General features: G+C 39.0%; 1 protein-coding gene across 1 annotated transcript in view; it reads right to left on the bottom strand.

Annotated features, from left to right (window-relative positions):
- Positions 1-17,961, bottom strand: part of sema4gb (sema domain, immunoglobulin domain (Ig), transmembrane domain (TM) and short cytoplasmic domain, (semaphorin) 4Gb) — a 40,183-nt gene that overhangs the window by 7,387 nt on the left and 14,835 nt on the right. The window contains exons 3-14 of the mRNA XM_079658101.1: positions 14,758-14,906; positions 14,307-14,369; positions 13,891-13,989; positions 13,713-13,806; positions 11,304-11,417; positions 10,700-10,854; positions 7,469-7,644; positions 4,994-5,132; positions 4,677-4,899; positions 3,956-4,071; positions 3,415-3,569; positions 424-485 (exon numbers count right to left, since the gene is read on the bottom strand). Coding sequence (XP_079514227.1) covers positions 424-485; positions 3,415-3,569; positions 3,956-4,071; positions 4,677-4,899; positions 4,994-5,132; positions 7,469-7,644; positions 10,700-10,854; positions 11,304-11,417; positions 13,713-13,806; positions 13,891-13,989; positions 14,307-14,369; positions 14,758-14,906 — 1,545 coding nt within the window. The remainder of the gene's footprint in view (positions 1-423; positions 486-3,414; positions 3,570-3,955; positions 4,072-4,676; positions 4,900-4,993; positions 5,133-7,468; positions 7,645-10,699; positions 10,855-11,303; positions 11,418-13,712; positions 13,807-13,890; positions 13,990-14,306; positions 14,370-14,757; positions 14,907-17,961) is intronic.

Here is a 17,961-nt window from a genome sequence, read left to right as displayed (position 1 = left end):
ACCTCCAGCAAGAGAGGAACTGATTAAAATGTGTACCTGGGGGGGATGAGTAGGGAGGGGACACCTAATGAAATCCCTTAATAGCAGCTAAATTCTTAAATTCCAGGCAGGGAAAAGAAGAGTTTCACCTCATAATCCCTCTGTGACAGTCGAGCACACTAATCAAGACGAATGGATGTGGAGGTAATATAAAACGTTCCCAAAATGTAAAAGTTGCTTAATGGAGTGTATGCACGTGTGTGTGTGTGTGTGTGTGTGTGTGTGTGTGTGTGTGTGTGTGTGTGTGTGTGTGTGTGTGTGTATGTGTGTGTGTGTGTGTGTGTGTGTGTGTGTGTGTGTGTGTGTGTGTGTGTGTGTGTGTGTGTGTGTGTGTGTGTGTGTGTGTGTGTGTGTGTGTGTGTGTGTGTGTGTGTGTGTTGTTACCATTTCCTGAATTCTCCTTGCAACCCCTGATCCCCTTTGAAATATCCTGGGTTAGGTTCGACCTGAAATAAAGTCATTTCAAATTCAGTTAAAACATTTGAATGTAATCTTTCTTTAACAAGGAAACACTCAGAAATTATTATTTCAGATTAACAATAATCTGATAATTATCAGAAAAACAACATGATATGCAGAAATCACTTAGCAATATAAGAGAGAAATAACATGTGATATGTTATAAGACACTTCATCCTTGAAACCATCTAGTAGCTTTCTAAGACCATTATAAAACCAGGACGCATCCTCACAACAACTTAATGAGGCTAACACGACAATCACGGTTTGAAAAAATACCCCAAATCACTTGCAGCCAGAACAGGGAGCACCTTGTTTCTGCAGCAATTGACATCCTATTTTAGATCTGACTGCAGAAGGTTTAAGGCAGAGAGAGCCGCATGTACATGTATCAGTTTTTTACTCGATTCAAGGCAGAGTAGCAAGAGTAAAAATCTCCCTCTGTCTACATCAGTGTATTCCAACAACCCCCATGAATAAAGACTGTGGACATGGTGCAGCATTAACCAGGTAAGCGTAAGGTCTCTCCCATTTCCGTTCCATTCTTATTGCAGCTTTCTCCGAATGCGATGCCCCCCCTCCCAGAGAAATGCACAGGAGAGGCTGATGTGTCTGCTGCAGTAATGAAGATAAAGATGTCTGCTACTCACTCATGCAGCGTGAATGAAGAGAGCAAGAAAACTCGCAAGTGTGAGAGTGAGCCAAAGTCATGTTTATGTATTTTTGTGTGTGGGTTTGTGTGGAGTGGCTTTATTATAATATGCACTAGTTCTCCTATGTATCTCCAGCTGAATCACCCCACAACTAAACAACATTTCTGTCTAAAGTGTTGGATGTTTTATGTTGGCAATATGTACACGTAAACTAGTACATTTACTCCATAAAGTACACTAAAGTAGGGCTGCTCAATTAATCGTATTTTAATTGCAATTACGATTTTGGATTGCAACGATTATGAAAACAACATAATCTAAATAAAACGATTTTTTTTTTAATTGATTTTTTTTATTGATTTTTCAGTTTAATTATACTTAAAGTTCAGGGTAATCAACTGTTAAAAACATAATGTTCACATTTTTTTTTTTTTCAATAAATGGATGTTTTCAAAGTAAAGGGATAATCGTTTTTAATTAGTGATATAAATTATTAACCAAAATAATCGAGATTAGGATTTTTGCCATAATCGAGCAGCCTTACACTAAAGTATACATTTAAAGGGGCCCTATTATGCTCATTTTCAGGTTCATAATTGTATATTGTGCCTCTACTGTGACATGGTTAATTGCTTTAATGTTGCAGCACCTCTTTCCAACCTCTGTCTGAAACCAGAGCCAAGTCTGCTCTGATTGGTTAGCTGGCCAGCTCTGTTGTGATTGGTCAACGGCTTAGAGATGTGTATTTTATGTTGCACTAGAAATGGATATTTGACATATAAAACGTGATAAACAAGTGAAATATGATGCATTGTTATCGATAAAATGACCTGAAAAAGTTAAGTACATTTTCTTTAAAAAAGCTCAATTTAAAGTTATTGTCTATTAATTTATAATTTAATGGTAATTGTAATCTTTAAAATATGGGTGTACTGTTTCTAAATAGTCATTAGCAATTATTAGCAAGCAAGTATTCTCAAAATGACTTGTACATTTGTAAAAAATTAGATAAAGTTAAACTCAAGTTAAATGATATTTCAAAGTGTGAGCGAAGTTCATTTTCAGATCCAAATGTTTTTAAGGGGCTAATTAACCCAAAGTGCAGAAGAAGCTCCCGCTGAGCTGAACCGAGCTGATGAGAGAAATCAAGGTCGACCTTATTGTCTTAGACCTGTTTTCATAGAAATTCTGTTTGAAGGGAAAATAAGCCGTATAAATAATTCACAAGACTCCAGTATTGCTGTCGGGCCCAGAAGAAAGAAAGAAAGGTCATGTAATGCAAAAATGTAAACAGAGTCCAAATGAGTCATCTTGTCGGCAGGTCTATTACTCATTCCATTTACACAGATGATGCATGTAATCATCATTGAACAGCTCACTATTGTAGGTTCTTGTTATATTATTCATGTGGAGGTGTTGATACTTATATACACTTTATTTAAAAAATCTCTTTTATTTTTACCTGAAGAATACGGAATACATTTACTCAAATGTAAAAAGCTTATATGGCTGTCATCCAAGTGCAAGCGTATAGAATAAGTGGAGAAAATTAATTTAAAATACGTGGACGTTCAGAGGAGTTTTAGGAAGATATATGACTCAGGATAAATGGGGAAGCAATGCAGACACTCTGTAAGTGCTGTCTTTACACTTCCTATAAAACATTGAGTTATCGTATATACCATTAGTATTCTTCTCCTGGGAGTTATATAATACTAGGAAAAAGCATTTTATAAAGGGTGAAAACGTAAACTTGAAAGTACCAGGCTTAGTGTGGTTTGTATTGAATGAGATTGATAACACTATAAACACATCATGATCTGTCTTTAAAAGGAGCTTAAAGCAGCAGTTGTAAATCAAATATGTCAAAGCTTGATTACACTAAATGGCTGGGGACTTATAATGCATTTCAATTGTATCAATATTATACCTTTACCTTATGTCTTTGCTTATCATATCTTACTTATTTTAAACCAATGTCTTGACTGATGAAATTAATGTTATGGCACCATTTCGTAGTTAGAATTAGATCAGTGTTTTTTAGCTTGTAAATGTTGATACATGAACTTTCAGCCATTTTAGATATTTACAATATATTTTAAATGGGTTCTCTTTACGTTTGTGAACAAATGAATTGAATAGACTGTTTTGGATCTGTTTGTCTTTCTGTCCTCTTTGATCCCGAGAAGCAACACCAGAAATGACATTTAAAAAGAAAAGAGGAAATGTGCAGTGGCTAGTGTTCAGCTGTGTGTTCCCTCACCTCTGTGCATGGGAGGATATTTCCACACACACCTTCCCGTCCCAGCCGCAGAAGGGATCTCTGGCGAACACACAGTCGTAACAGGAAGTGTATCTCTCACAGGCGGACATTGGTAACTGCACCACTCCGGAGTACGAGCCAACGTAAATACTCCTCTGCAAAACACAAGATGGAGATATTTCATATTTATGACTTCTAAAGCCTGAAACTAGAAAAATCTACACAAGGATTGTAATGCACTGTTATTAAAAAACCTGATTAATAATCAATAACTGATGAAAATTGCCTTGTGGCTGTAGATAAGCTGCACACCCAAAATGTAACTTATATGTGTCGCTTGTATAAATGTATTAAAATATTCTTTAAAGTGCTCTAATGACCCAATCCAATTAATAAATAAAATCCTTCTCAAGGCCTCTTTACATTCCAATTATACGTCGTTAATTAATAAGTCAGACCATGATCTATCAAAGGTTTTAATTTGCATTACTTTAGCATAAATAGGCGGTTAATTAGGAACTCTACAAGCATGAATACATACCAGAGCAGAGGATATGACCATGCTCTCTATGGGCTGTGGTTTATCAAACAGCTGAAGCTCCTCTATGATGTGCATCTCTCCACCAATGTCTACAGCTCTGTGCAGCCAGCCATCATCTGTAAGAGAAGATTCAACCTTTTTCTTTCATTGATGCTGTAAATCTGTTTATTTCTCAAAGGAAACACATTGTTTTACTTCAGAATCTATGAATTGGAGATATTCTACAAGATGATTGCTACTAAAAAATGCTAAACATGTCTCATCTGTACTGGAAGGACACCAGTTGATTTTATATTGTCGACTGATAAGACATTTGTGGATCAATATCCAAAATTGGCTCGATTTATTTTAAATGTACTCCTTTAAACATTATGTTTATATAGTACAGATTGATCCCAGATAATTATATTATTTATATATAAATATAATTCATCTGTAAAATATTTATACTAAAAGCTCAACCAGGAAGTAATCTGGATCAAATTACTTATATAATGCAAAATACAATGAAAAGCCAATTTGTTGTCAACGAAAATAGGATACATTATATTTTAAAGAGTTGGATCAAATCAAATATGTAACAGCCATGTGTATGGTTCAGTTTAGATGTTTCAGTGCTTTAACTTTCTTTTGTCTGTTATCTTATTCTGTTTAGCCCTCCCATTTCTTGTTGCTTTTGTTCTTTGTATTGTATTTGTTAACTCTCAGTAGTAAAACTCACCGGTTCCCAAAAACAGAACGGTATAAATGTTCCCATCCAGCGCTGGCTCCTTGTGCACGACTATCTTGACATAGTTGACACTCCTCTTGAACATGAGTGGGCGAACCCCTATTGGGTGCACCTGGCTGGCCATGAGTGGGTGCCTTCTGGCGAAAGTGAGGACATTATCTGGCAGGTCCCGAGACGAGTTAATGCCCTGCGACCTGTGAGCGTCTGTCATACACTGTGGAGGGATCAAAGACAGGGGAGTGATCAGAGAAAGAGCTGGACGTTAAATATTTTTGATAATAGTAAGAGTCTTTACAGATGAAACTCACAGATCCAGGTCTTGGCTCTGGAACTTTCCCCGTGAACTCCCTCCACTTTGAGTCCTGCACCTCCATGTACGGCCCATTGAAAGCCTTCTGCACATCTGAGAAGGCGTACTGGCAGATAGCAGAGGCTTTGATATTCTTCCTGAGGACATATTCAGAGGACACAGTCAGGATTAATGACTCAATGTGGGACACACACCGAGGGGTTATTATCAGGGGAGAAGCTGCCGCACAGATCGAATTTCAAACGAAAATGGGCTGCTCATCTCTGTTTTATGAAAACTGGGGGTGTTGACGTGCTAAAGTTTCACCCTCACATTTTCCACTTGGATTGTATCACTTTGTCTTGAATGGACATGTGGGGGTTCTGTCACTGACAGGTGTGTGATTTTGCTCTTTATCCTCTGTAGCTCATACCATCAGCCACTCCAGAAGGAAATATTTGTTTTGCAGAGATTTCAGCACCGAAATACCCACTCCCTGTGAGTCATGAATAAAGAGCTCCATTTGTGGTTTTGGTGAAAGAAAAGATTTTTAGAACAACATAACAACAGCATGAGTCGTGGAACCAGGTGACCCTTAATCTTAAACCCTACAGGTGAGATTAGTAATGGGGGGGAAATGTATGCGTCACATTCTTAAGTCCATTGTGTGTGCCCACCTCAGTCTTCAAAAGCATCCAAGTGAGGTAAAAGAGATTGAAGTGAAACCTGAATCTGTCTTTAAAACTGGTGAGCAGTTATAGCTCAGGGGCTTACTCACTGTTTCACGCCTGAGTCTAACGCATAGTGACTACTACTACTACTCGCAGGTGTGTGAGCCTATTTTCCCCACAACACAGAGTATGGAGAAGGACAAGAACGAGACAGAGAAAAAAGTGACGGTAAATACTGTTTTCATGCCTCTCATGTTCTTTTTTTGGACTGAAAAAATAAGATATTGGACATCTGGGATGGATATGTTTCTCTAATTCCTGAGATTTTTAAAGACCAAAACAATGAATGAACTCTAGAAACTGAAGAACAGATTTGATAATACAAATAAGTGCTCCATCACTGAATGAGGAAATAGACTGGTAGAGGTTGAGCTTGAATATCCACGAAAGGAAGTGTAGTGGTGAAAAAAACTAAAATATAGGAAAAATCAACAGGGAAGTAGATCGTGTTACTGTCCTGTTGCAATGCTATCCTTTGCATCTGAATCTCAACACCCTGGGGACAGTTTTATGCAGCATGACTCTGCATAAACACACTCACTCCGCTGCCAGATATTCCAAAGGCAGCCGTCACGTCAGCTCTGGCTGCAGCCTGCCGCTTTTGTTTTGACAGCTCAGGGTTGGAATAAATGATGGTTATCGTTATCTGGTAATGTGGGGATTATTTTACGAGTAATTGTTCAATCGGTAGGATGTCAGAAAATAAAGAAAAATATCCAGCGCAGGTTTGTGGAGCCCAAGACAAATAAGGAAATGACAGGTTTTGTGACATGTTTCCATGCTTTAATGCTCAAAAAGCTCTTTATTTTTCTCATAATGCTGCAGCACCTCTTTTCACCCTCTGTCTGAAACCAGAGCCCAGTTTGCTCTGATTGGTTAGCTGGACGGCTCCGTTGTGATTGGTCAACTGCTAAGAAATGTCCCGCCACCTCACTTACAATGTGTTGGTGGTGTGCTAGCCAATAGAAGCGCAAGTGTTAAGTAATGATGTCACTATGTTACTGAAGTAAACAAAGGAGTCTAATGGAGGCGTTTCAGGGAGAGGGGGTGAGAAACTCCCTCTGGAGGGAACATTTACAGACGTTTTTTGTCCAAAAATACTTTAATCATTTTACATTCATTCTTACTTGTGATGTCGTCATACTGTTTACTGCACTACATTTGAAATCCTTGTCTAGATTCCAAAGCTTCAAAATATACCAAATTGGCAGGGCTTAATTTTGGGGACATGTGCTGTATATGTTCCCTGGAACGTCCCATTTCCAGAGATGGGAAGCTTTTCTTCAGACGGCGGTGCGTTCATTAGTTTTAAGACGTAATGTGGAAACTGTTTTTTTTGATTGCTCAGATCATTTAAAATAAATGTTGATATCTATTTTGATGTTGGGTTGATGTTCTGACTTGTGAGGGTGTTCGTGTGGTTTTCCGCAGTCATATGGATAATTTATCCGCTTATTCCAACACCAAATGCAGCACAAATGCTCTATCTCTCAGTGTTAATGAAAATAAAAACAGAATTTGTGTATCCAGCCCTTGATTCCTCCCAAAATGTTATGTTCTTCCTTGGCCCAGAATGCACCCCTGAAGGCGTTTTTCATGGAAATCAGGCCCATAGGTTTCTCTGTAATCCTATTGACAGACAAACAAACCGAGCCGAAACCTCCTTGGCAGAGGTAAAGCCAGGCCAGTTAGTGTAGAATACGATTATTTAACCAACCTAAAAGGAAGATAATATTCAAAGCAGAATCCATGTTGTCTCTTACCATTCCAGGCCGAAGACACCATAGAAGATGCTGCTTTGAGCGTCCCGACCCTGCAGGACAAACACACTGCGCAGGATGTTGAGGTGCAGCTCATATTCTGGGACTGAACACACCATTCTGGCCTTAAGGAAAGAGGTCCACTTCCTCTGCAGGGTCCTCTGGCCTCCCCAGTCATTCTGCATACAGAGGAGACAACGTATGGATGAATGGAAGTCAATGGAGCTAACATATCTTAGATTACACAAACTCTCATACTCATAAACGCATCAGCAAACACGAACTTGTGATTGAAAAAACTGTTAAACAATGATATCATTATCTCCCTTAAAGATGGAATAAAATCATTATGTCCACATAACTATAGAAAGGAAGGGAGGAGGAAGTGAGTCTTACGAAACAGGAGCTCACAGTTAGTGCTTACTTTAGCACATTTCCTCTAATTGCATTTCGGTGGCATGGGGAGACAAAGCAGCAAGAAATCTCTCCCTAAAAGAGTAATTTACCACACCTCATTAAGAAGAGAAAATAAAAGAGAGAAAAACGATTTTTCTCTTTGTTTGTTCAAATTATAGCGCCTCATCTTTCTTAGTTTATGTCTTTCGCAGACGTCTGTCATCCATCAAATCTCTCTGCCCGCCTCGGCCTCCCACACAAAAATAGGTTTAATCGATGTATCAAGGTATGCAAAACAAAAAATGCCACGTTAAGAAATTCTATCCCTAACAACAAAGTTAATGGAAAGAGAGGAAAGGGCTGAAGAAAAGAAGAAAAGACAGGGTAGAGATAGATACCACTGAGAACATAACATAAGCGTTCCTTATAGAGATGTATGCAAGAGCTAAAAGGACGCACTTGTAAATCACAATCAACGTCAATCAAAGCATGGTCAGGGTCATCGGGCTGGGATGACGTAAATCCAAGAAAATACTACTCATGAATCCGAGCGTAGCACTGCAAAATACGCCTGTGGGGAAATTAAGCCGAGGCGACATAATGGAAACAGTTTGAGCCTGACATAAAGTCGCTTTCTGAAGATATAGCAGAGAACACATTGTGCAGCCTTTCTCTCTGAGCAGAAGATATAGTTGTAAATAATGGCCAAGTGGCATTGATTTCTGCTTTTCCTTGTTTCTATGTAAGTTACACTCTTCTCTGTGAAAATAGGTCATGATTGCAGAGGGAGTAGATGCAGTCTGGATGGAAAGTGACAAACAGAAGAGGACAACTAGTTATGCAGCTCAAAAATGGCAAGTGTTCAGAGTGTTCAGGCCAGAGGCTACTACCAGGGACCTTCACTATCTGCAGATCTGCATCAAATCAGTGAGTCTGTCTGCCACGGGGCTGATCTGGGACCAGCTCGACAGCTGCATGTGCCGCTGTGGCCTAGTTCAGATTGAGAGATTACACTCTCCACCGCTCTGACGAAGAGAGGAGGCGAGGACTCCAGACCTTATTTCTAGAAATGACTTGTTTTGGATGCAGAGAGGATCGTGAGCTGTTTGTGTAAACAGAATTTAGGAAGCAAGCAGGAAGTTCAGAAATAATTTCACTGCAAATGTGCAATCATTAAAAGGAAAGATTTCCCAGGAATTCAAGTGTATGAATGTAAAAAAAGAATTAAACTTGTAAAATAATCTCCAAATAATAGCTCCACATATCACACTGACAATGGTCATTAATTAAAGGAATAACCCACATATATCAATGACTCATGGGTTACTTTGAATTCTCGAAAACAACTTTGTTTTTCTCGAAAACCTCCATGGGGATCCAAGGATTCAAAAATGCTGAAAGACCTTGATGAATTGAGGTAAACCGAGGCCATTTTTCACAACAGCAACAATTTCAATACAGCTATTTACAAACACAAGCATAACACTCAAAACATTACCTCTTAGAGGGTGGTATTGAGTAGTTTCATGTTTTTAAATGGCATGATTTAATTGACATTTTATGTGTTTGTGAATTAGTGGATTTAGTTTATTAATTTATTTTTGCTAGTGTTATTGGCATCCCCAATTTACTTAAATTCATCAAAATGTTCTCGGTTTTTCTACTCTTTTTTTCACCCTGGAGGTATTAAAGAAAAAGTGTCTTTTGAAACACTGGATGAGTAATTGATATACAGTTATTTTGTGGGTGAACTATTCTTTTAAGCAGCATAGTTTCTTCCTTAATATTAATTTCAATCCCACTTCCTCTCATTGTGGCTATTTCCCCAAAGCTCATGAATACATTCAGAACATTAACGTTATAATTTAGTTATGTCTGAATGACAAAAAGCCATCACTTTAAAGAATTCCTGAAGCTAGGTTGAAAATGTATCAAATGGGGTTGTAAATTGAGTGGAAACAGCTCCTTAAAGACGTAAATAAAAAATATATTAGTAATAAATCTTTTTTTTTTTTTAAACGAAGAAACGTTTCTTCCTGTCAGTTTGCATTGATGAGTTTGGACCATTTAACTCTGATTGGATATTAAAAGTTGATTCCTAAGTGCTTACGCAATGTTCAGCTTTCACATTCATTTTTCTTTCCTCCCATGCATCCGAGCAAATCCTTTTCACATTCTCACAAAAGGTGATATACTGTAGGGATTTCAACGTATTCATAACGTCATCTCAACCGCTCTGAATCTTTTAAGACACTTTTTTTATGAACCCTTAGAGAAACTGCAACAGTGAATTCAGCACAGCAGCATACTGTGATGGTAATGACAGCACCATGCATGGCCAAAAGAAACGACAGGGAGAAAAAAAGGGCGGAGGAGAAAAGGAGTTGCTGGGCATGTCGTTTCAAATGGAGATGCTGATCGCAAGTGAAATGAGGAGAGAGGGTTTGCCATTGGAGGTGGATGTTGGAGACTTGTAGTTTGCCTGGCAACAGTGGCACAGAAAGAACCACCAACCAAGATAAGAGATACCAAACTGCTGCTTCGTTCAGCACTAAAATTACAGTGGGAGAAGAAGGGCAACTGCGAGAGAAGAATATCAAACAGAAAGTCTTCTTAAATTAATTTTACTTCACTTTAATCGATGACATAAAGCAATAAATAATCCCACCATTTTCCAATACTGGCAACTTTTTCTCCACACCCATCGTAACCCTTTATTCCCTGACATTGCAGTCACTATAAATCTGTTATGTTAATTTGTGTCTTTTCCTTCATTCACTTTCCAAACCATTAATATGATTATGGTTACTAGTATGTGGGTTAGTTGCTCTCTCTGACCTTGCAGACTCGGGCGACCCTGGAAACCATGGTCTGGCTCGGGTAGGCAATCTGCTCCTGGCTTCTCTCGGTGAAGAAGAAGTAAATCTTGTCGTCGTCACCGATAGAGCTGTTAATGCTCTCCTTCAGCAGCACAGATCCCACAAAATCTGCCTCTGTACATACACAAACAACACACACACACACACACACACACACACACACACACACACACACACACACACACACACACACACACACACACACACACACACACACACACACACACACACACACACACACACACACACACACACACAGACCTATTAGCAGCTGAGGAAGTGTCTCCTTGGAAACCAAAGATGGAGCTTTTAAGTATGATTGAATAGCCACAACTAAGTCAGTTAGAGCTGCAGTGCAGTGCAATTTGTGTGATGTGATTTTCAATCTCCAAGTCCATCAGTTTCTGTATTAACATCAACACATCCACTTGGTACTTTACTGTAAGTGGAATTATATAAACCACCAGAGAATGAAACGTTTTTGCACACACTTAATCATTACTTGATGTTTTTTCAAGGTTTTTCTCCCTTCTATGGCTTTTGTTGTCATGTAATGTAATTACCCAGAAGCCATCGAGTTGGGGCCTCCTCAGTCCTGAGCGTAGGGAAGGGGAAGTTTCTGCGCACATCTGGAGAGCTTCGAAACTCATACTGAGAGGCTGTGAACATCTCACCGTCTGAAGAAGGATGAAAAACAGAAGAAAATTGCGATGAAATTTGGTTCAGAATGGGATGTTCCCCGGCAAAATGAACTGTAAAACTGTGTTGATCCTCTGACTTTTTACCTAGCGCCGTCATTAGCTCAAAACTTTAGTTTGCCTAACACTTATAAATCACTTTTTCATACTTACTTCATGAACAAATACATGCAAAAATATGTTCAGCCTCAGTTGTGCTTGAGTGCTAATTAGCACATTTTAGCATGCTTACGCGCTAAATTAAAGCTATCTACTAAACATCTCCATGTTAAAATTGTCATTGTAAGCATGTTAGCGTCTAAAGCTAGTCCTGCCCTTGACTTAGCCCCTCTGGATATACCATGACCTCGATGACGAAGGCTCTTGACAGACTCATAGCGGGATGACGTTAGCATTTCGTATAGCCTCGCAGAGTAGCTAGCAAATCTGCAGGTTATCGTTTTAGCTGGAATCAAGCATGGTACCCTGTTTTTGCCAGCAAATGTTCCCCTTAGCTTCATGCTTCTATGACTATAATATGCTGTGTATGAAACAAATTCAACTTGGAATGGCAGCTCATTTATTGGTATAAGAAGAATATCTATTCAAGATATAATAGCACCCAGGAAGAAAGCTCTAGCATACACTGACTGTATCAGGTATTGTGACTAATGTTTAACATATGGATAAAAATACTAAGTTGATCAATTATTGCAATAGTGGGAACAATTTATTGTGTTTGCCTTCATTAAATGATAACTGATTTGTTACTGTATAGAGGGCTGCCAACATTTGAGTTCAGCTTGGAGTGAGATTTTTTTTGGAGAACCGAAAAAAGAAACATTCATGTGTACAGTGTTACAAATGTATTGAACATGTACAAACTAGGGTTTCCCATTAATGTACCGGGCTACATACACAGTGTACCTGCGACTCTTACAATGAAGGCTCGATAATCAGCTCATATAAAATGGCATATAGGTGTAAGTGCTATTTTATAAGTGGGGGGGGGGGGGTCCTCACCTCCTCTAGGGGGGTCCGGGGGCACGCTCCCCCGGGAAGATTTATTTTTTAAATATTGAAGTTAAAAGCATCAATCTGGTGTACTTTGAGAGCAAAATGAATTTATGGATACATCTCTCAACACCCATATGGAACAGAACTGCACACAGATTTTCTTTTTCTTTATGGATATTTTACAAATCACTCCCCTTTAAACTGTAGGTTATTCTTGTTTTACTGTCATAGTATTTCATAACTGTTTTTCATTTATTCTCATAAATGGTGATCAAACGTTTGAGACCCACTGAGATAACTAGACTAAAGTGAACTATCTAAACACTCAGAGAGTCCCTTACCTCACTGAGCTGTAGTTATCTCTCAGTCTGACAGGACAGAGCTCTCCCTCTCCTTGTTTTAGAAACAGCTTCTAATATCCGTTAGCGCAGCTAGCTAACCAGATGCTAACAACAACAATGCAAGTAGTGAGTTTGGTAGAAATATACTGTATAATAGTAAAGTTATTCAAGATAATACCATATTTATTGAAGATTTTACATTATAAATATTCCCCCAAATTATTCAAAAGCATATTCTTCCAAACTCCTTGCTGTAGTATGAACACCAGGAGACTATTGATGTGTGTGGTGAGTTAGGTAGTAATAAGCTGTATAATAGTGATTGAATATTATTGTATTCTCTTTTTTCGGAGTTGAACTTTGCAGACGGTCCCTGAGCACTCGTTTCTTCTCCGGCTGCGGATAGAGACCAATGTAATGTGTCCAGCTCGGAGGACGGCGCGTATTGGCTTTTTTTGATCAAAATGTGATTGTAGTTCGTTGTCAACCTTACCACGGTATACTCACGGAGACGTCATTTGTGTCTGAATAACGTTTTGTTCATGAGTTATTGATCCGTGAAATCAGAATCTCCCAATATCGTTCCAACTTTACTGAACTAAGCCAGAAGACCGTCTCATTTCGTAGACCGCTCGGTTTGCTGTTCCTTCACTTTATTTTTATATTTATATACATTTATTTTGGACGAAAACGTAGCGTGAGGAAAGGCAAGTGTGCCGTGAGTGCGTGAGATATTGGTTAATTCCGTGACTCTCACGCTCAATACGTGAGTGTTAGCAGCCCTGCTGTATACTGTCAGATTTTCCATCAATATTGCATTTGCATTTTTGTATGAATGTAGTGTAAACAGTTTTACTAGGTATTTGTGTATTTCTACTGTATTCTTCTTTCTTTTTTTATAAAATCATGAAAAAAAGGGCACATTTGGAATACACACCTACAATAAGGCCGGTGTACCCCTTTGCTGGGTCATATGGACACCTTTCTCTGCCCTCCTCAAAGCCAGAGGTGAAGTTGAACCGCTCTGCATCCTTACAGAGAGAAAAAAGACAATGAATCATTTCAATTTAATTGTAGTCGTAAGGGAACTATTATGAAACAACACAAGCTCTAACCATGTAAGCGCAAAGAGGTCTGAAGGCGTTTGTTCCACAGACATACAGGTGAGTCTCATTGAATCTCTGAAGGAAGCGGATGTGATTGTAGCACTCTGTCTGCAGAGGACAGAGGAAAATAGGTTATTTCTGTCACAACAATTGGCGAGAGCTACAGAAAGCATAGGCCAGTCAATCCACTTCATGTACAGGGGCTATTTTATGCAAACATTCAATGAACGAGTGGGATTTTGTATTCTCAGGAGAAATGTAATAAGAAGCACTTGAAAGGATTATCAACTTTTCTGCCTTAAGAAGCAATCTACACATTAAAAAGCAGAAATGTTCTACAATGTTAACCCAGTAAATAAAGAGTTTTCTTAAAACAAAGAGGGACTGAATAATAATACAATACAATACACTTGATATGAAGCTACCTGATTGTCTCTGCCTTTGTTTAGACACTGTTTCTTCTGTTCAGGGGAAGCATTCCAATCAATCTGCAAACAACAGGGAGGAGGCATAATAAGAATGACTCAGATCAATAAATAGAGATGGAAACATACATAGATAAATAGAAAGATTTATAGACAGAACAGTGGGGAGATGAAGCAGAACAAATGTGTACGTATGTGTGACAAACAGGAAGAGAGGGAAAAGACAACTCACTTTATTTTCTGGCTTCATGTTCAGTAACCCTTGAATAAACGCCTGGTGCATTTAATGCCATATCCATAAAATTGGACGTACACAATGGGATTTGCTCAATCTGCTTAAGGCTATTATTAGTTTGTCCTCTTTTAGCACTCAAGAAATGAAAATAAATGTGAGAAACCGGGTGTTTGCTGTTTCTTTGTGGCAATTAACATGCTGATCTGTGGCACTCACCGTGAGGTTTGAAGGGGTGGAGATGTTGGAGGTGTTGAGCGCGTGCAGAGCTCCTCTGCCTCCCACGTACAGCAGCCCGGTCTCCTCCTCCAGCAGGAGCGTGCTGTAGTTCTGGGAAGAGCCGTTGAATCTAGCACTGCCTAACAGACCTGCAAGTATACGACACACAGTTGTTGGCCTATAGAAAGTCTGAAAACCGACGACAATGTCAAACGGTGATGTTTCCCAAAGCCTGATGCCCTCAAATGCTCTTCTTTCCACAACTAGCAAATAAACCAGTAAACATTTACAATAGATGTATTCACATAAGAGTTTTTGCTTGTTTTACTTAGCAAATCACATAACCCAATTAATACATTAATGTTTACAGGTCTAAAAATCACAATCACTTTATGAAAGGGCAATGCTAATTTGTGGGGGTATTCAATTAGGATATACTTTAGCTTATTCTATGCTACTTATTGAGGCAAGATTCTAGTCAATCTTGTATTTTCAAACCTTAATCATTGATACATTTGAGAATGTAGCTTCATCTCATAATATTCCTTAAGATAAGAAAGAGTACACTTTTGGTATAATTTATCCTCCAGAATCAAACATTTCCAAACGACCTCCAGTCCTATGGAGGGTCACGTATTAACAGTCTTGACACAATGTGAGCGTGACTGCCAAAGGGTGAGGTTTGACAGTGTGTCCTGGGGGGGGGGGGGGGTCACTGGATACTCGCTAAGAGGACTGTGGAGAGTGGGGGGATGGGGGCGCAGGCCACATTTTAGGGCATTCAGAAGGAATTGTGCCCCAGTAATGCCAAACAGCATCAGTCATTCTGCCATCATCGGTGTGTGTGTGTGGGTGTGTATGTGTGTGTGTGTGTGTGTGTGTGTGTGTGTGTGTGTGTGTGTGTGTGTGTGTGTGTGTGTGTGTGTGTGTGTGTGTATGTGTGTGTGTGTGTGTGTGTGTGTGTGTGTGTGTGTGTGTGTGTGTGTGTGTGTGTGTGTGTGTGTGTGAATGAGGACAGAGGAAGGGGCAGACAAAAATAATAATATATTAATATCATTAATGTATTTGGTCCTGGTGCACTGGTAAACTAAATATTTGAACACACTTTGGTGTTGCACTTCCGAAATTGGGGCAGGTCGCTCTGCTGCTGTGACACAATAAAAAAGGAGGGCATTTCTTTTTCTTTCTCTGTGTAGAAGTAGGCTAACAGAGCTTTGATATGGAAAAGAAAACCACACGTGCAGAAAGAACAACAGTATAATGAAGGTTTGGACAGTGTTACACTGAGGAATATGAGTCAGCAGCGAGCAGATGGGCATATTAATCGCCTCTCTTCCTCCCTCTCCTCCTTTCCCTTCCGTTGTGAGCCGATGGCAGCATGTCTCGGCTCCCAGTAATAAGACAACCTATTTCTGTCCCCCAGCAATCGATGTACTGTAGTGTGAGGTACTGCACGCCTGTCGCAGTCAATCTGTCCTCCTGTTCATTATAATGGAGCGAGAAGGGTGGAGTGCAGCTGGGCGGGCCTGGGGATCACAGCGTAACGGCTGCAAGTGAACAGATGATGAGCCAGCAATGCAAGCTGACATATTGTGTTATTTTATATTGCATGGTTCATTCAGTTCACTTAGTCTTATTGAATTTGATCAGGGTCAGTTTAGAGCCAACTGTAAAGGAGTAAAGGGATGCACCTGTCGATTAGTTTCTACATTAATCATTTGGTCTATAAAATGTCAAAGAGTATTCCAAAGTTGTGTTTTTAAATGACCTGTTTTCTAACTTAAGATCAATGATATTCACTTTAATTATATAAAATAAACAATATCATAACATCCCCCTGTTTGAGAGTCTGAAAGGAGCTTTTTTTGCCCTGTTTGCATGACAAAATACTGTATAGTTTATGGACTTGATGTAATAGTTGGGATTACTTTTCTGTCAAACTTGTAATTAATTAGCCAACTTCGTCTTTGTAATGTTTCTAATTTACTTCATACTATCTTTGTTTCTTGTGTGAATTGTATTTTTTTAAAGCGACTTTAAGTGAAAAGCGCTATATAAATTCAAAGTATTATTATTAGTAGTAGTATTAGAAGTTGTTGAAAGGAAAGTGAATACACCAAAACAATCATACAAATGTTTTAAATGATGGGACTCTTCTACTCTAAACAAAAACTCTACAATGCAGCACAACTCAACAGCAGCTCCAAATACATCATAAGATTGTTTTGAATGACAAGCAAACTGATGATGATGTGTGAATTGGTGGAGTTCCCCTTTAAATGAGGAACTAACGAAAAAGTGCTGAGGTGGAATATCACGTTTTACCCATGTTACACACAGACATATTGCAAGGATTGCAAGATCTCCAAATATGGATTGTATAGAAATATTCAATCCATAACAGTCTGGAGGACAACATTAAACTTGAGCCTCTGTTTCCGCCAAAGAAGGATTCAGACATACTTAAAGGCTCATCTTTGTTATCTCCACTTTAGTATTACATACTTTTAATGCTATAATATGACAGCCAGGATGCTAATGGGGATGACAGGAAGTGTTGCGGTGTGTTTGATCGTGCTTAATTCAATGTAATAAGTGATTACCCGTCATCACATGGGAGGTGGTTATTTCCCCACATGACCAGTAAACTGTCACATGGACACGCTGGGTGATGACTGTGAGCGTCCATCCCCTGAAGAAGACCCGGCACAATGAGTCAGATTGAAAGCTCTTGAACTGCCCACTTTCCTTCCTGCCAACTTTTTTTTTAACTGGCACTTCTATCTCTGACAAACAGACAACCACATGGAGCCAATAATGAGGTTATTATCAAACCGTCAGACAGAGGGGACGAATTACACTGTGCATATTGCTGCTGGGAGAGAACACCCTTCACCAAAGTGACACCAACAGTGGCTTTTAAGAAAGGAAATCTCCAAAACATTTATATTGAGTCATTTGTTAAGATACTGCATTCTTCTGCACCTCACTCTGTGAAGAGAAATTGTTTTATCCTGCAGTATTGGTGAAGCCTAAGGGATTTCTGACATGTTTGTCCTCTTTAGTAAAATAATTGACAAACTAATGAAGAGCAACTTTAGGGTTTTATAGTTAAAGTGTGTCTTACTTTTGATTACACTAACAAAGTTAATCAAAAACAATCTTCTAGCGACAAGCATGCAAAGGAGAATTGTGAAAATAAAG

This window comes from Notothenia rossii, assembly GCF_949606895.1.
Source record: "Notothenia rossii genome assembly, chromosome: 11".
Taxonomy (NCBI): domain Eukaryota; kingdom Metazoa; phylum Chordata; class Actinopteri; order Perciformes; family Nototheniidae; genus Notothenia; species Notothenia rossii.
This window is presented reverse-complemented; position numbering and strand designations above follow the sequence as displayed.